Raw genomic sequence first — 17,217 nt, 5'->3', positions numbered from 1 at the left:
TTACTCGGTTTATTCGTGGAATTTACACTTTATCAACACTTGTCTCAACGCTTAGTCGCACTATCGTCAAAGTTACTGACCTAAAGCAACGCCAAAGGGATTAAGAACTGCCCCTCGCACACTCATACTCAAAAAAAAAATACATTCAGATAATATGTTTACATATGCATGGTTCGCATGGTTATATCATGTCGTAAACTGGCATACTTCCGGTCTGATCCGCAGCATTCCAGGCCAGTGCAACCCACAGAGACAGAGGCTGACTGTAGCTGTAACTCTGGCTGTAGTCGTAAGTAAGTATAGTATTAGTATCTCTGACTCTTCGACGAGTCGACCAAAATCGAAAGAGCGCACAGAAAATGAAACTGAATCGGAATCTGAAACTGATTCATGCGGCGGATGTTTGTGGGCGCCAGTCGGTCAGACTGGCAATCGACGATCGACGATCAAAAGCATTTGACGGTTTGACTGGAGGCTGTTGGAGATTGTTTAAATGTTGTGTGTGATCTGGTGACGTCACACAGCTTGCAGCTGCTTGACCGCCGAAACTGGCGATTGATATGAAACAAACACAGCGAACCTGACCATACTGAATGACTGACTGACTGACTGAGTAACGCATCTGTTTGCTAAATACAATGCCTCAACACGTTTGACATACGCCATCGGATGGATAAAAGAGCGTAATCAGTTGGTGGTGAGGTAGGCAGCAGGAAAAAAAATAAATACATAGTAAATTGACTTTATTATTTAGTATACTTAATTTACGTATACGTAATTTTAGTGAAACCTGTCAAAGCATCTATCATATCTAGGAATTTATCCTAGATTATAACAGCGAGAGATTTAGACTGAAGATTTTGTTCACAATAGCTATACTATCATTCCAATCTATTCAGAAACTTTAATTCAACAATTTCTATTTATTTAATGCCTTTTTCCCCTGTTACAAATGTATCTACACATATCTTATGATATCTCCTAGAATATAAGAATTAGATTAGAATTAGATTTTCTTCCTAAACTTATAATAAAACATGGAATAAGTAATTCTCATATATGAGTAGCTTACCAGGGATATCATAAATGTTTAGGTTTTTTTTTAGCAAATCCCCTCCAAGGATCTATGTTTTGAAATCTTTTGATATAAATCTAAATCCTTAAGATAAGCGATACATAACCTCTATTCTCCAGAAACTTTCGTTTGAACAATTGCAAAAGTTTCTTCAAAGAGTGCTTCACAGTCGAGTTCGCTTTATTCGGCGTCTGTCGAGTTCGTTCTTCTGCCGTCCGTTGCAGGTTGGCGTAGCGTGTGACTCAGCTTACCAGTCATCCAGTCATCCCATCCAGCAGCCAACAACTGTTTCTGTTCTCCACGTGCTGTTCCTAAGACACCTACGCTAAAAAACCAAAAATCCTTTTGACGTCATTCGACGACGGGCTGCTCATTCAGTTCTTGAAATGCTCTGAAAGCACATCATTTAACCGCACAGGTGTACTTAATTATCTCGCAGTCGTGAGATGGGATTCTATTGAAATTCTCTAAAATATATAAAGAGAACTAGTTCTAAGAGTTGGTTAACATTTTGAGACTTTGTAGTTACAGCATTTTGTGGTAATAATTGGTAAAGAATAATTGTTTTTTGGGAAAAGTAGTTCGAAAGAACTAGAACTGGAACTAGAACCAGTTCAATCATACTACAGTATTAAACAAATGTATTATTTACAGAGATTAAATCCTCTTTATGACGGAAAGATACAATATTTCTCTCTTTCAAGTTCAAAATGAACTTTGAGGTAGGGAAATTTAAAGGATCTAGAATTAAAACCAGTTCAACTCCTCAAAATAAAATAATTCACTCTACCACGGATAAATTCTCTTATACCATTTGAAAAAACTAAAATTTTCATAGGCGTCAATTGAAATTGTTTAATAACCGATTTTCTTGTAATCCTAACTTTTTTCGTGTATCTCAAAGAAACCTCGCACTGATTTTGTTGGCATTGCATTTTCTTTATCTAAAGTTTTCAAAGTTTTTCCAAACATTTTCGGGGGTTTGTCTTTATTCTCGGGGTGTTGCTCGCTGCCTCTTCATTTGATGAGCATGTATTTTTAAACTAGAGCGTTAAGCTGAAAATGAAAATGTGCTGCCTTCTTTTTTTTCTCAATTGGGGCCGTGAGGGGCTAACGAAGGTTAATGCGGCTGTATTTGACCTTTAGGGTCAAGCGGGAGGCAAATTAATTGCGGGAATTGAGCAGATCTTACGCGATGATAATAATGAGCAAGATGGCGATGTCGATGATGATGATGATGATGATGATGACGATGTGTGGAGAGCTTTGAGCTGCTTTAGGGTGACTGTAATTGATACAAATACGGAGAAAAAAAAACATCAGCGACTACAACTACAGAAAAAATCATCCAATTGCAGCCAATTGAATCAATAAACCAAAATGTGAACTTTCCAAGTTGATTTTCAATTGTGAATTGTTGTTAGTGCTGTTGTTGTTGATGTTTGCTGGCACTTCCGTTGTTCTTCGCTTGAACGCATTCGCGTGCTCTGTCCCACTCGCACTTGCACTCGCAGTAGCAAGTTCTCATTGGCTTTCCCATTCCCGTTGCCACTGCTGTTGCCATTCGCATTCGCATTCAGTTGGCAGGGCCGTTAATTATGTTGACCCAAGTAATTTGTAAATCAAATGTGGAGCGTGTGGACGTGTGGGCGTCACATAAAAGTGCGCCGTCATCATCGGCCCAAACTGCCACTTGGATATTGTAATTTGCCACAGCTAGCGAGCGAGGCGGCAGCACAAAGCCCACGCAGCCAAGTTGGCCTGGCCAAAACTGTATGTATGTATGTATGTTTGTAAGTACATAGCCAAAAGTATATAAATGTGTATACATTTTATTTTTGATAACGCGCTACGGAATTGCACGCCCACGCAAAAGCCAGGCACGCAAGCGGCAACGTCGCTGTCGCTGTCGACGTCGACGCCAACGTTTCCTTTCCAGCACGCCATTGCCATTCACCATTCCACCCGCGCCCTAGCAGCCGCCACTGCAGTGGGAGCGAGACACAGCATTTTACGCATTCCAATCAGCCAGCAAAAATGCCAACGTGGGCGATTTCCATTTCCCTTTTTAACTGCCGCAGCGGCCCCATGTTTATATCTACCTAAGTGTCTGTATATACGCGCCTATTGTCAGTGTGTATGTGAGTGTGTGTGTGAGTGAACGTGTGTAGTAAAACAGCTAAAAGTTATGAATGAAAAGCTGTACCAGCCGCAGCAGTTGTTTCGCGTGGGTTGCTAGAGCTTTGCGCACTGGGGCGTTGTAAGCTTTTTTTGCTGTTGTTCTTCTCATTGTTGTTGCTGTTGCTTTTGTCTCTTATTGAGTGGCAGCTGCTCAATACCAATAAAATTGTACTACAAACATGCACGAGCGTGTAAAAACGTGGGATTTACTCTCGTTATACACAACAAATATTGATTTAAAGTTGGCGTCATCTGCAAATGTTTTTCTATCACACAAAGTGCAGTTTTAAATTATAGAACAATTTATTTATTACTTCTTATAAGTAAAAGTCAGGTTTTATCTGCAATTAATATATTTTTAATGGCTGAACATGATTTTATTAAAATTTAAACTGTTTAATTCGATTTTGATTTAATTATAATTTAATTATTATTTTTTGTTGTAATTTGCTTTAAATTTGAATTTCAGAAGATAAACAATTAACGTAAAAGTGCTATAAAAACTGACCGTTTATAGCAACATTTAGCTGGTACAACAACCATTTTATAGCGCACGTTGCCCACTTGTTGCGCTCATGCTTGTTTGTGTAAAGTATCGATGCCCAGTCAACTGTTGCGCAGAAACTTACAAGAAAAATCAAGCTGTACAAATGAATGCACTTGTGTTACGTTTGCATAGTTCAATTCTGCTATAGGTGATAATTGTGCATAGTTTGGATGTAATAATTTTCAATTTATATAAGAAAAACCCCTGCTGGCGCCATCTTTGCAATCAACAGCTGTTTTCGTGGGCATGCAATCGATTATGTTGCGCAGCCCTGTTGCTGAGAAACATTCGATATCTATTGCTATGTGTCATCACTAATGGGTTCATTAGCTTTTTGTCTCGTCTTTGCCCCTCCTGCTTCAACGAATCCCACATTTCCCCCCAAAAATTGCTTTTTGGCTGTGTTTGTATTGTTTGCATTAAAACAAACGGCGTCGAACGTCGAGGTCGTCTGCCTTACTTGATATATATATTTTTTGTGAATTTGTGAAATAGTCTGCGTCATTTCGCACGCGCCAGACAAGAAGCAACAGCAGCGAGTGCAACACACGTAAAATACGAAAAATAAGCTAATTTTCAAATTGCAACCGATGGAATCGGATACGACGGAAAAAGAAAGTGCGGCGGCCACGACAGAGTTGCAAGCGTCGCCTCAAAGTGAAAGCGTTGTGGCTGATGATGCTGCCAAAGGAACAGACGCTGATGAAGCTGGCAACGGAAAAGGGGAAGGAGATGGGGAGGCGACACCGCCGCCAAGCAAGCGAGTGAAGCTGCAAGAGGAGGAGCAGCAGACTGAAGAGAACGGGGAGGACCAAAAGGATGATGATGAGGAGGAGCCACCGCAACTGGTTGCCGTGGAGCGCGTGCAGAGCACACAGAGCAGTCTACGTAAATTCAGTCGGATACCCGTGTTTATTGTCGACTATCACAACGATGTGCTGGAGTTCATCTATCGCTGTCTGGGCACACGGCATCTGCCGCTCGAGCGGAATGTGCTGGTTCACTTTGACTCCCATCCTGATTTGGTGGTGGCACGTGACATCCCGGCCAGCGCCAGCTACGACAAAGACACCATGCTCAACGAGCTAAGCATCGAGAACTGGATCATGCCCACGCTCTATGCAGGTAAAACCTTACCTATCCTCTGCTGTCCAGTTTGCAATTAAAGAATAATCTCTCCCGCTTTCAGGTCACTTTAATCGCGTTGTCTGGCTGAAGAACTCATGGTGCCAACAGATTCCCACAGGCAAACACGAGTTTCGTATTGGCCACAAAGATGATCGCATTGGCGTCGACTGTCCGCTGGATTACTTCATGGCCGAGGGCAACTATTGCACCACCGACGAACTCCAAGAGTCGCGTCCGGTGCAACTTCAGGTGCACGATGCCGACACCGACGACTTGGATCCCACACAGTTTTTATCGGCGGCGGATGCAACTGGTTTCATACTCGACATTGATTTGGACTTCTTTAGCACATCGAATCCGTTTCTGGAGATCTACAAGGATGCCAATTGTTATGCCCAGCTCACCGAAATCTTTCACTTCGAAAGCGTAGAACCAGCGAAGCAAGCGGGCACCGCAACCATTGCCGATTATTGTGCCACGGCGGCGACACGGCAAAAGCAACTGGATGCACTGAAACGCATCTTTTGGCACCTGGAGGAGCAGCGCAGTTTCGATGGCTTGGAACCGCCAGATGAGACAGTGGTCACGCCACAGATCTATGCGAAAATTCTGCAGCTAGCCGAACAGTTGCAGGCCAAGTATCCGGATGATGAGATCGATTGGCTGCTCATCTTCGATTCGGGCAGCACCACCGACAATAATGGACTGCCGCATCACATTAGCACCAAAAAGGAGCTGGAGGATTACTTTGCGCACTTTAAGCGCTTCCTGCAGCGTCTGCCGGTGCCACCAGTGGCCATAACCATGGCACATTCAGCCCAGGATGATTACTGTCCACAAGATCAGGTGGCGTTCATCGAGGAGCAGGTGCTGCGACTGCTGCGCGAAGTCTTTGGCGAGAAGCTACACGAGAAGGCCATTCTGCACTACATGGACGATCCGTGGGATGTGATGAAGCTCTAAGCTGACTCTGTCCCATTGTCCACTTCGCTCACGTCAAGTCTGAACTGAATCTCTTTCACTTGGACGTGCCGATGATTCCAAATTCCATAAAATGAAAAGATTGCAGCAAAAAAAACAGCAACGAAAACTCCATGCTAATTTAAATGAGCAAAGTAAACTTACTTAATATATTATAAACATACGAAACGTATTTATTAAACATAGTACACACACACTTACACAAACACACACATACACATAACATATACAATACATATGCTACATTTATACAAAGTCCCCTAAGCGTGATTATAAATTTATCGCAATAAACTAGATGACAATTATGTAGATCAAGTGTTATAATTATATGCAGCTTGGAAGGTTATTATAATTTTCATCTAATTCTTATCAGTTTTCGGAGCCAAGATAAATTTAAAATTGGAGATCATATATAAATTTTATATAAACTCAAAAAACTGTTTTAAGACCTATTGTGTTTTCGATTTACTATTTAATTAACTTTTACGTTAAATTATGACTATACTTTATAAAGTTCAGAAAATTCTAAAATTTAAATTTTTTAAATTTAAATTTACAGGAAATTTATTTCTATACGGCTTTCTCGAAGATAATTTAAATGAAAAAGTGAAGGTAATATTTAAAAATTCATTTATTCATTGATTTTTTTACAAAAATGAAATCTATTATTTTAGTATGAATAGTTTTATTTAGTATTATAGTTTTTTTTGGTTATTACTTAAAACTTTGAACTGAAATGAGATTGATTACTTTAGTAAAAATATTTCAGTTTGGAAGTTTTCCTAATTCTCTTATTCACGTTAAGCGGACAACGCATAAACTTCGCTAAAGGAAATGTTTGCAAAGTTTTTGTTTCCCCCTAAATGCAGTTGCTAATCGATAGAGTGCCAAAGTTTAGCTGCAGTCGCTTTGGAAGCCTTTTGGAACACAGACGACGGTGAGTAACTTAAATACACTTTTTTCTTAACTACAAATCTCTCTTGGCAAGGCTTCTATAGCTCCTCCTTCTCTCCTTTCGTCTTCTTTTGCTTCTCCCCTTTCGCTTTCTTGTCCTTCTTCTCCGGCTTCGGCTCTGGCAGCTGTTCCTTGAGGCACTCGCGCTCCTGGCGATGCTTCAGCACATGCTCCTCACACAAATGCTTCTGCAACGACTTCGTCTCCTGCAGCTTAAAGTACCAATCGCTAATCTCATCCTCGTATTGCTCCAACATGTTTTCGCATTGCGTTTTCATTTGGGTGACCTCGACAGGCGGTTTGTCCCACAGTTCGTAGGGTATGCCAAGGTCGACCTTGACGCCTTTGTCCACTAGGCCGTGCAGCGTCTGGAATGTCTGCGACATGCCCTTGGCGAATCTTGTGCTGTCCGTGCGCTCCTTGTGCAGATTATATTCAAGCACACGCTCACACACGTTTTCCAGGGATTCGAGTAGACGTAATTCGCTGCGTCGGTACTCGGTGCGCTTCTTGGGACGCACATCGTCCACGGAATACCCGATCTCAATCACATCGTGCGATTTGCCGGTTTCACCGAGACGCGCCTCCAATTCAGCTGCAAGAATTTTGCAGGCTTCGCAGCGATTTGCATAGCGAACGCCCTGTTCTTCCTCGGCGGTTTGTTGGCCATATGTTGCCTTTAGGTGGATCAAGGCCACCAATGAAAATATAAACAAAGGTCGCAACATTTGGGACAGTTGCTAAAAACAGCGACAAAAACTGACGTGTGTTATTTGATAAGCTGCGACTACTTTTTGTTATTGCACAGCTTCTTGCAAATTTGCCATTCACATAAAATTCATATAAATTCTGCAGGGTATTGAAATTAAAAACATATTAATTCTACAAGCAATTCAATAGCTTATTATAATTTAATTTATAATTTTAAATTACTGGAGAGCTTAAGGTCAAACCTAATGAAACAAAATAATATTAAATAGCTGTGAATTGCAACTGCAACAGCAAAATAACTGTTATCGATAACTTGTTGCTGGTTTGAAAGTTGGCGATATCGAGCGCGCGCTGTTTAAACTGATTGCCAAGGGCAACACCGCTTGCACGGTGACCAAAACAATGACAAAATGCTCCCCAATCCCCAACAATTAGCCACCCTGTTGCCAGTCGAATTCCAAACACTTTCACTTGGAGACTGCCGTCATGTCACACACCGTCATGTTCTATGTGCGACTCGAGCTGCAGCTTCACGCGGTTGGTAGCCAAAGTTCTCAACAGGTTTCTCGTTGCTTTAAAAAGCCTTTACTATTTTATAGCTCACTTGTCCAGGGGTTTGGCTTTGCTCGCACGGCTATCTGGAGGCAACTGTCAAGACACTTGGATATTATTTTCGCACAGGCGCCATGGAGCCTCGATTTCCCATGCTGTGTCACGACCACTTCAACATGGAGGGCTACTTCAAGAGCGTCGACTCGTTGGAGAAAATGCGTGAGATGCTGAACGCCGAACAGCTTGAGATAACATTGTGGCAAAACGGAAGACGCCTAGCCTACTACATAGGCAAGCTAGCCGATGTAATGCAACCACCTATTCCACGCCTCAGTTGCGCTCACAATCACAATGTGCAGCTGCTAATGAAAGCGACGACTGCCTTTCCAGGCATTCTGGCACCCAAGGTGGAGCTGTCAGCTGAACTGCAGACGCAGGACAAACAGCGCAACAGCTGCCACATTGATCTGCAGCGTCCACTAAACAATCGCCATGTGGAGAGCCGTTGCCTAAGTCGCTTGGAGATGCCTCGCAAGCAACAAGCTGTGTGTCATGCCAAGCAATCTAATTGCTGGCCCAGCAGCGCAAGCTGCAGTTACTCCACATCGCCAGGTAGTCGGAGACTGTCGACTTGTTCGAACAGCACTCAGTTGAGTGCAGATTCTCAGACCTCCAGCTGGACGCAGTGCAGCCACGCGACTACGACGGACTTGGGTGGCACAACAGAGCATCAGAGCAGCAATTGTCACATTTGCCAGGCTTACAGTCGCTTATTTGGCCAAGTTTAATATTAAAATACATACATGCACTTATAATTTAATTTGAATAACAATACAAAAAATGGACTTAAAGATAGACAGCAAAATCAGACTGCGCAAAGACTTGGGCAATGAGGGTAATGATGAGATTGTAAGGCGCTGCACGTTCCAGTTCCGTCTCTTGCAACATATTCCGATGCAGCACAGCGGCGCGTCCAATGCAACGCAAAGTGCTGAACACGTGCGGCTCCAGCGGCAGATGCAGACAAACCAGGGTGGCATAAAGCCATCGTGCCAGCCAAGTGTCGCGCCATAAATCAAAGGGTTGCGCGCTGGCCGAGGTGCTGGGCTCATCACTGGACTCCTGCTCCGGTTGTAGCCACTTGCAGAGCAGCTCTAGGAGCAGCTCCAAGTCGTTTTGGCTCAGACGGAGCAAGGTGCTCAGCAGCGGCTGTTGTTGCTGGCAGAACTGCAACCACTTTGCGGCATCTGTGGTCAATGGTGGCTCCACTTTTTGGTCGTAGTGCTGGGCATCTAGCTCACCGCGCAAGGTGGTGACACGTTGACGCGCCTCCTGGAAACTCTTGACCTGGACATTGCGCCACTCTGGTGTTGGCAGCAGGCACTTGTGCGGCGGCAGTGGAGGCTAAAGAGAACATTCACTTTACTCAATTGAGGACAACAATATGCTAACAACTTACGCTTGCAACCATTTCGATGTTGTTGCACACATCGCTTTTAATTTTGGCGGAACGTTTGGTCACAATAGCTGGGCAACGTTTGCGTTCGTAAAGCATGTGCATTAGATACTCCTCGCCGTTCTGTGGCTGCTTCTCGGGATCAAAGTTTTCATCTGGCTCCTGTATTTCCAAAGCTTGCAACTGAAACGATTCTTCTTCGGTTTGCATTTTGATCAACGAAATAAACTACCAAACAATTCAGCCGGCAAGCAGCGTCTATCGAACACATGCAATTTGTATCGATGGCTATCACTCGTGCTTCTTATCGATAGTTACCAGCTGTTATAGCGATTGCCGCAGAGTTTGCGCGCTTATCGCTAATCGAATTTAACGTCTAAATTTGAAACGAAATTAATGGGCTCTGTTTACTTTTGGCAACATTGTGCGTTTGCTATTAGTAACTTCCTTAATGTAATTAGCAAAGTATTAAAGTGAACATATTTTTCATTTGATTAGCTTTCTCTTGTTTGTACAGTGTCAATATATTTAATTTATTTATGTAACGCTCTGCTTGGCCAATTTGCTTATGCAGTGAAAGCACTTGTGATATTGTCAAACATAAAAGTTGTATGTCCCCTTCGGCCCTAAGTTGCGCACTTGGAGGCACAAGCAAATAATAGGCTATAAAAAGGTCATTTCATAATTGTCTTATGAAGACTCAGGTGGTGCCGACAAGGATCCCTTATTGTTCCGGGCGGACAGGACCTTTTGTGAGATGGCTATAAAATAGCCGTAAGAAGAAACTTGCCCTCAATTAGCTGTCAAGCACAGGGAACAACGCTGTGAATTGTATTCTGAGAGGGGACGGAGACTCTACGAGACGAAACTGCTCTGGATGGCATTTGTATTGTCTGGACTCTGAATTTTCTTTGCTCTGCGTCGGATGGCGATGCTATAGATTTGAAAATTGTTTCCTGCGTGCATAGTTACATATCAAAAATGTTTATTAAATTTGTGCGTTAAGTGAAGTCACATTTAAAATTCATTAAAAACAGTGCCAAGGCATTAGCCAAGGGCCAGCAAAAACAATCACAATAATAACACAATAAAATGGAGTGCAGGAAACGCACACACGTACACACGTACACAGACAATTGTGTGCATGTGTTGGGAGAAATTTAAAATTGAAATTGCAAACTGCTCGACCAAGTGAGCTTATGCGTGTCATAAGGAAATCATAAAAGAATTATTAAAAAGCTGTAAAGGGCAACAACAACAGCTGCTATGCATTGAGCTACACCCTGTAATGTAAGTGTAAGCGAGACCTGATCTGCAGGAGAGAGAGCGAGGGAGAGAAGGAGAGCAAAAGCTTTCTGTTTGTTTGCTTTTCGCTTGCTGCATAAATAGTTTTCGTTTTCTACTTTGCGTTGTGCTGCTCGCTTTTTGCTACTCAGTCTAATATACCCTCTGGGAAATGTGAGCAAAGGAAATGCGCAAAAAAAACTGAGACAGACAGCCAGCCAGCTAACGGTAGACATTGTGTCGCTCTTGGCTGTCGTTGTCGCTGTTGCGCTGCTGTTTCTGTTTCTGTCGTTCTCTCTCTCTCTCTCTTGCTGCTTGCCAGCGCGCTGTCCACTAGCTTTTGTCTGTTTCCACTTGTCCCCAATGTGCGTGTATGTTTGTGAGTCTGTGTGTGTGTGCGTATGCAATGCCGATGGGAAACAAAAATGCGATGCAAGCTGCTGTTTTTTGTTGCACTGTTGCACGAAGCTCGACTTTTTCTTTGGCTCGTAAAATGCTTGCACAAAAGGGAAATGAGCAAAAGCAAACTAATTTCCATTGTTGCAGGAGGCAGTTATGTTGTGACGACGTATGCATAAAATATGTACACGCGTCTCTAAACCCCCAAACACACACACACACATATATATTAACACAACAGTTCAGTTGTCTGCCCAATTTGGGCATTTATTTAAAACTTCGTTTGTTTATGTGTGTGCGGGAGAGAGCCTCCAAAAAGTGCCTACCAAAATATTTTGTGTGTGTTTTTATCAAAAGTTATTTACCCGCAAAATTTGTGCTGCGTGGGCCCTTTAACCTTTTTCTCTGTGTATCTTTAATCATTTTTAATTGAAATGCGAAAAGGTCTTAAAAATTTCAAGATACGAGAAATGCTTTTCTCCTTGTACTTGCTTCTTCACTTACTTATTTACTTTGTCTTTGACCATTTCTTTGCTCTTCTTTGGTAATTTACGCCTCGGCTAAAAATAATTTCAGTTTACCAAAAAAAAAAGCTCATCCTTTTAGGTCTTCGATTGGATTTTTTCCCCTTGCTTGAAAATTTCGCATGTTTTTTTTTTTAATTTACACTTTTACGTTATCCTTCTAATTAAAATTAATCAAATTTGAGATGACTAATCAAAATATAATTTACAACATAATATACAAATACATATAATTAAAATAATATTTTGATTTAATTTTATGCAGAGCAACAAGCTTTAATTTGATTTTTTGTGTCGCTAAATTCTTCATCATTTACACTTAAATGGGAATTGATTAAAAAATCGAACTATCACAAATAAATTATATACAATAATATAATATTTAATAATATTTCGATTCTTTAGGTATTTAAATTGATTTTTCCCCTGGCTTTAATATTTTTCTAGTATTCTTATTAGGTTAAAGTTTAGGGTTTCTCCAAATACAAGTAAATATAACTAATAAATGAAGTACAAATTAATAAAATTTGAAGATTAGCTTTATTTAATTTGACATCATGTTTAAATAATAAGTTTCAATTCAAGTTTCTGTTTAACATTTTTAAGTTAAAGTTTGGAGAAATACTTCCAAACTAAAGTATTGCAACATAAATATTTTTATAATATAAAATTTGTATTTTATAATTAGTTAGCTTAGCCGTTTAAATGAAGGTTTTCTTATCTTAAATTTGATAGTTTCTGCAACTAATTTTATGTTTTCAGTTTACAACATGCAAATGTGCGAATTTTAGAGATGTTAAACAAAAATAATTTCCATAATAAGAATGCTTTTTATTTGTATTTTTTATTGGGTATTAAAAGAACCCAATAATGTTTTTTACTGGTTTTGGCATTAACGTTGAAGTTGGTTTTTGAATTCAAATGTGAAGCGCAATAAAATATATTGCCAAGTTGCTCGCAGTGGCCGCTCGACAATTTTTCAATTTGAGAACGCTCACATGCCTCAAGGACACGACTCAGAGTCAAGGTTGACTGGGCTGCAGAGTCCGCACAGCGTTTTCCTTTTTTTTTTTTTTTGCAACAAGTTTCGAAATGCATACAACACCTGCGTACTGGCGGCAGTTGCAGCTGCATTTGCTTTGCTCTCAAGGTGCCTCACATGGCTCTCTGTGTGTGTGTGTTGGTGTGTGTGTGAGTGAGTGTAAATGTGTGTGCCTAACCCGCGGCGATGCCTCGAATTGCCGCCAACGCCAACGCCAACCCGCCGTTTGCTTTACCACCTTTCAAATCATCCACATCCGCATTCGTATCCGTCGCTCCGCTTTCCAACCTTGAGATCTAAAAATATGCCCAGGTCGAGCCATATCAAAAGGTAAAAATGTTGAGCATTTTTAATGCAAGTGCCGCCTGCCGCCTCGAAAAAAAAACACACACACACAAACGGAGCAGAGGCCACATGAAATGGACATATATATAATACTATGTTATGTTATGTTATGTTATGTGCGAGACGCATTCCCCAAAAAGAATTCGCTCAGATTGCGACTTTATTCTTTTTTCTTCGTTTTTTTGCTTTAATTAATTGTGGCGCACAAGCAATATGGAGAGAATGCAAATTAAAGCAGTGAATTAGCATTTAAAGAACTTGCGCTAAAAAGTAGGCAACATTTTTTTTGGTTTTCCCTTTTTCTAGAACAACTTCAGCTTTGAGCTGCAAAAAGCAAACATCGATACTCGCCTAATGTACTACATGTGTGCCTGTGAGAGCGTTTGTGTAATATATAGCACCATATAGTACGACTATATTCCACAATGTCTCGTTTCCGGCTACGGCTTTGCCTTTGAAATGAAGAAGAAACTCTGTTACTGTTGCCGTTGCTGTTTCTACTTTTGCTTTTGCTTTTGTTTCTCTTTCTGTGGTTCTTTGCGCTTAATTATGCACTAGATTCGTACAGAAGTCGACGACGGCACCACAAATTACACATATGCCTGCCTTAATACCCTGTAATGTTAATGCAAAAGTGGTTTAAAGAGTTTCACTGACTTGCGTTTGAATTTTGAATACTGAGAATACGCAAATAATATTTTATTAGATAGTAATTTTATCAAGCCTTTCGGGAAAATTGTTGAGGTTGTATTAAAAGTAAAAATATATATTAAATGACAATTTAATAATATGAAAGTGAGTTAATAGTATATTCTAAAAACAAAAATTAAAAAATATCGAACTCTAAATTGTGACTCGGAATTTTTTTTGCTGTCTTTTTCTTCAAACCTTTAAAACGCGGTATCACATATTCCAGCATACTTAATCTTCATTTACTTTGCCAATCTTGAGCTGCTTTCATCAACTGTTTCGTCATCTTCTTGTATGTTTGTTTGCTCTTCCCTTTTTTTTCCACATGTCCTTTTCTTGGCCATTGCTGTGCTTTGCTGTCTTTCAACTTAATTTAATTTGCTGTGAATCAAATCAACACCAAATTGGAGCAACGCTTCCAAGTCGTTGACTCTGGCAAATGTGTTCGTCTCTTATGTATGTGTGTGTCATGTGGACTGTCTAATTTTCTGACAAAATCTAATTGAGTTTGCTTAATTATTTAGATTACGATTTGGCAGGAAATGCGCACTGCAAGCACCAGCAATTTATCACAGAAATCGTATTAAGTTGTTAACTTGCCAAACAGACAGCGAACAGACAGAGACAGAGACAGAGAGTGAAGGGGTGAGAGTAAGACAGAAGCATAATATATGAGAATAGTTAAGGATGAAGTCGCCTCTGAGATTTGCTGAGTTCCTCTGATGTGTGTGTTCAAATGCGAACGTGTGTGTATGTGTAAATTTTGCTCTTATTTGCCAATGGGTTGAATCAGTTAGGGATTTGTTCTATAGAAATTGCCAGGATATTTGTACAAACACACGCACACACACACATACATCTATATTTGTATAATTCCTCTGTCAGTACTTTGTGAATTCGCAAATGAAATCCAGCACATATTTATTTTATAAAGCAATCGTAATTATTTTATCAATTTCAAACTCAATTATTGCATTTGTAAACAAGTTAAGCTTGGCTAATGATAATTTCCCCTTTAATTAAACAAAAATGTTAACCATTTAATTGACTTGGCAACAAAAATGATTTATATTCGCTGAAAATGACAATCGAATTAAGTGAGCTGTAATTTATAATTTACACATCAGCAGTTACTTTAGCTAATGATTCCCCATGGCATCTTTTGTTTGCTTTTCCTCAGAATTATCTTTGTATTGTACTTTTTGGAGCATTTCCAATTAGTTTTCATCACAATCATTACAGCCTGTTGCTGCTGCCATCAATCCAAGCCATAAATCATCAACTCATTCTACACTTGCATAAATATGCATGAATATCCTGCGCACTTTACTGTATCCTTGTCACTTTTAATTAGTGCTCTGACAACTGAGAACTTTTGAACATGGCCTGACCCGAGGCCTCAGTGGCTTCAATCCAATCCTCTGCTCACTGATTTAAATGAAATTTGGGTTTCAATTAAATTCAAAGAAATGTCTGAGATTAAATAATATTTATTTTTGTTCAGAGTTTCCATTTCAAATTCACTTTTTATACCCATTACCCAGAAGGGTATCATACATTTGTGAAATGTATGTAACAGGCAGATGAAGGCATCTCCGATTCGAGCCATGTCCGTCTGTCCGTCCACATGATTATCTAGATCTCAGGGACTATAAAAGATAAAGCTATAATTTTTTTTGTCATCACTTTTAATTTTTGTACATACGTAGATAAAGTTTGTTTGAAATTTTTGACAAATTCACTTCCGCCCCCGTTAATCGACAAAAATCGAATAACAAGCGTAATTTTAAAGATAGAATTTTAGTAAAGGCAATTATAACTACAATATTTGTGATTCCTGAAAATTTGGTTGCGATTGGATTCAAAGTTAAGAAGTTATTTAAGAAACGCGTACTTACTACAGGTCTAAGTTGCTTTGGCTGACAATCCGGTATATTTTAGTACTCTATGGTATATTTTGAATAAAGTAATCTATCAGTATATCCTACGATAGATTTGTAGTATTTTCGGCATATATACGTCGGCATATTTTTGGCATTTTTGTGTTATATTTATTTGGTACATTTTAAAAATAATACCGCATTTATTTGCACTTATTCAAAATGTGAATCGGGTATCTCACTGTCGAGCACATTTGATTGCAGTTTGCTTACTTGTTTTTATATGAAATATTGATTTTTGCTGAAACGATTTTGAATATTATTCTGCACCCACTAAAAGCAAACACAAACTCTTGAAATTTCATTTGAAAATGTTTATTGTTGCACGTTTCAAACATACTTCAGTTACATTTAGTTGTTCTTCTTGTTGTTTTTATACAGGGACAGTTAGGGGAGGGGAGTGTGTTGGGTAGAGGGGGTAGCTGCTGGGACAATTTGATAGTGTGGACATTAAATATTTATTTGCATTTATTTGCCACTCGTTGCATGCATATTTTGCAGTGTCGAAACACAGACGACAGCCTTAATTAAACATTAATTAACGTGACGCTTTTCAACGAGTTTTCCCAACAAGTTTTTCTTTCAATTTTATTTAAATGTAATTATCCATTTTTCATTATTATTTCTATTTAAATATTCGTTCCTTTTTTTTAATTCGTGGTTCGTAAAAAAAGGGAAACTAAAACTTACGCCAGCATTAATTTGTATAGTATTTTTTCTTTATTTTAACATTTAACATACACTTTTTGGATTTCTTTTTATAAAATGATTTGCATAATTTTGAAGCCAAGCTCATAGAAAGTGAAAATTGGAAAAAGGCTCTGAGATTTTTTAGAGGTGTGCATTAATTTAAAATATATATAGTATTTTTTTGTATTTTGCATTTTTAGTATTTTTTATGTAGTTTTTTATATTTGGTTTTGATTTTTTTTTGTAAAATTGTTAGGAAAGTAAGGCAGCAAGTTTTAAATGAATTTTGAGTTGGGTTGAGTTGAGTTGAGTTGTTATTGGGAAGAGTAAGGCAGCAAGTTAAGAGTAGAGAGAGTTTTTGTTTCTTTCTGTATTCAGCAAGTGCTTTGTCACAATTAAGCCGCTTAAATGTACATTTATAAACATTTACGCTAGATATATTTCTCATTGTATAACTATATTATGTAAATAACTACCATAAATATTTAACTTGATGCATTCGCACATTGTGTTTGTTTTTTCTATGTTCATAATTCAATTACCTCAATTTGGATTTTTGTTTTTGTTTTTTTTTAGCCATCTAACAACTCAGTACACAATTTCGTAAACATTTTTCTTGTTGATGCACATCTAATTACATATAAATACAATACGATTTGATTCGTATTTACTTTAAAAATAATTTCATATAATTTGCTTATATTTTAAAATGAAATAT

At 39.3% G+C, this 17,217-nt stretch overlaps 4 protein-coding genes across 4 annotated transcripts; 2 read left to right on the top strand and 2 right to left on the bottom strand.

The window, feature by feature from the left end:
• Positions 1–4,143: 4,143 nt before the first annotated feature.
• LOC133841161 (UPF0489 protein C5orf22 homolog) lies at positions 4,144–6,217 on the top strand. Its single transcript, XM_062273465.1, has 2 exons — positions 4,144–4,928; positions 4,993–6,217. Exons 1-2 carry the CDS (start codon positions 4,394–4,396, stop codon positions 5,892–5,894), a joined length of 1,437 nt encoding a protein of 478 aa, XP_062129449.1. The 5' UTR covers positions 4,144–4,393; the 3' UTR covers positions 5,895–6,217.
• Positions 6,218–6,519: 302 nt separating this feature from the next.
• Positions 6,520–7,679, bottom strand: LOC133841164 (protein canopy homolog 4). Its single transcript, XM_062273469.1, has one exon. The coding sequence runs from the start codon at positions 7,592–7,594 to the stop codon at positions 6,905–6,907; it is 690 nt and encodes a 229-aa protein (XP_062129453.1). The 5' UTR covers positions 7,595–7,679; the 3' UTR covers positions 6,520–6,904.
• Positions 7,680–7,909: 230 nt separating this feature from the next.
• LOC133841162 (spermatogenesis associated 6-like protein) lies at positions 7,910–9,813 on the top strand. The gene is made up of 2 exons (XM_062273467.1): positions 7,910–8,114; positions 8,177–9,813. Exons 1-2 carry the CDS (start codon positions 8,064–8,066, stop codon positions 8,915–8,917), a joined length of 792 nt encoding a protein of 263 aa, XP_062129451.1. The 5' UTR covers positions 7,910–8,063; the 3' UTR covers positions 8,918–9,813.
• LOC133841163 (protein Gemin2) lies at positions 8,934–9,795 on the bottom strand. Its single transcript, XM_062273468.1, has 2 exons — positions 9,589–9,795; positions 8,934–9,533 (listed from the first exon to the last, which is right to left on the bottom strand). Exons 1-2 carry the CDS (start codon positions 9,793–9,795, stop codon positions 8,976–8,978), a joined length of 765 nt encoding a protein of 254 aa, XP_062129452.1. The 3' UTR covers positions 8,934–8,975.
• Positions 9,814–17,217: the final 7,404 nt, after the last annotated feature.

This window comes from Drosophila sulfurigaster, chromosome 3 (genome assembly GCF_023558435.1).
Source record: "Drosophila sulfurigaster albostrigata strain 15112-1811.04 chromosome 3, ASM2355843v2, whole genome shotgun sequence".
Taxonomy (NCBI): Eukaryota; Metazoa; Arthropoda; class Insecta; order Diptera; family Drosophilidae; genus Drosophila; species Drosophila sulfurigaster.
This window is presented reverse-complemented; position numbering and strand designations above follow the sequence as displayed.

Excerpts from the sequence above, each read along its gene's own strand:
- LOC133841161 (XM_062273465.1), top strand. The coding sequence starts at position 4,394 with ATGGAATCGGATACGACGGAAAAAGAAAGTGCGGCGGCCACGACAGAG. Across the intron at positions 4,929-4,992 it reads CATGCCCACGCTCTATGCAG|GTCACTTTAATCGCGTTGTC; the intron begins GTAAAACCTTAC and ends TCCCGCTTTCAG.
- LOC133841162 (XM_062273467.1), top strand. The coding sequence starts at position 8,064 with ATGTCACACACCGTCATGTTCTATGTGCGACTCGAGCTGCAGCTTCAC. Across the intron at positions 8,115-8,176 it reads TCGAGCTGCAGCTTCACGCG|CTCACTTGTCCAGGGGTTTG; the intron begins GTTGGTAGCCAA and ends ACTATTTTATAG.
- LOC133841164 (XM_062273469.1), bottom strand. The coding sequence starts at position 7,594 with ATGTTGCGACCTTTGTTTATATTTTCATTGGTGGCCTTGATCCACCTA.
- LOC133841163 (XM_062273468.1), bottom strand. The coding sequence starts at position 9,795 with ATGCAAACCGAAGAAGAATCGTTTCAGTTGCAAGCTTTGGAAATACAG. Across the intron at positions 9,534-9,588 it reads ACATCGAAATGGTTGCAAGC|CCTCCACTGCCGCCGCACAA; the intron begins GTAAGTTGTTAG and ends TGTTCTCTTTAG.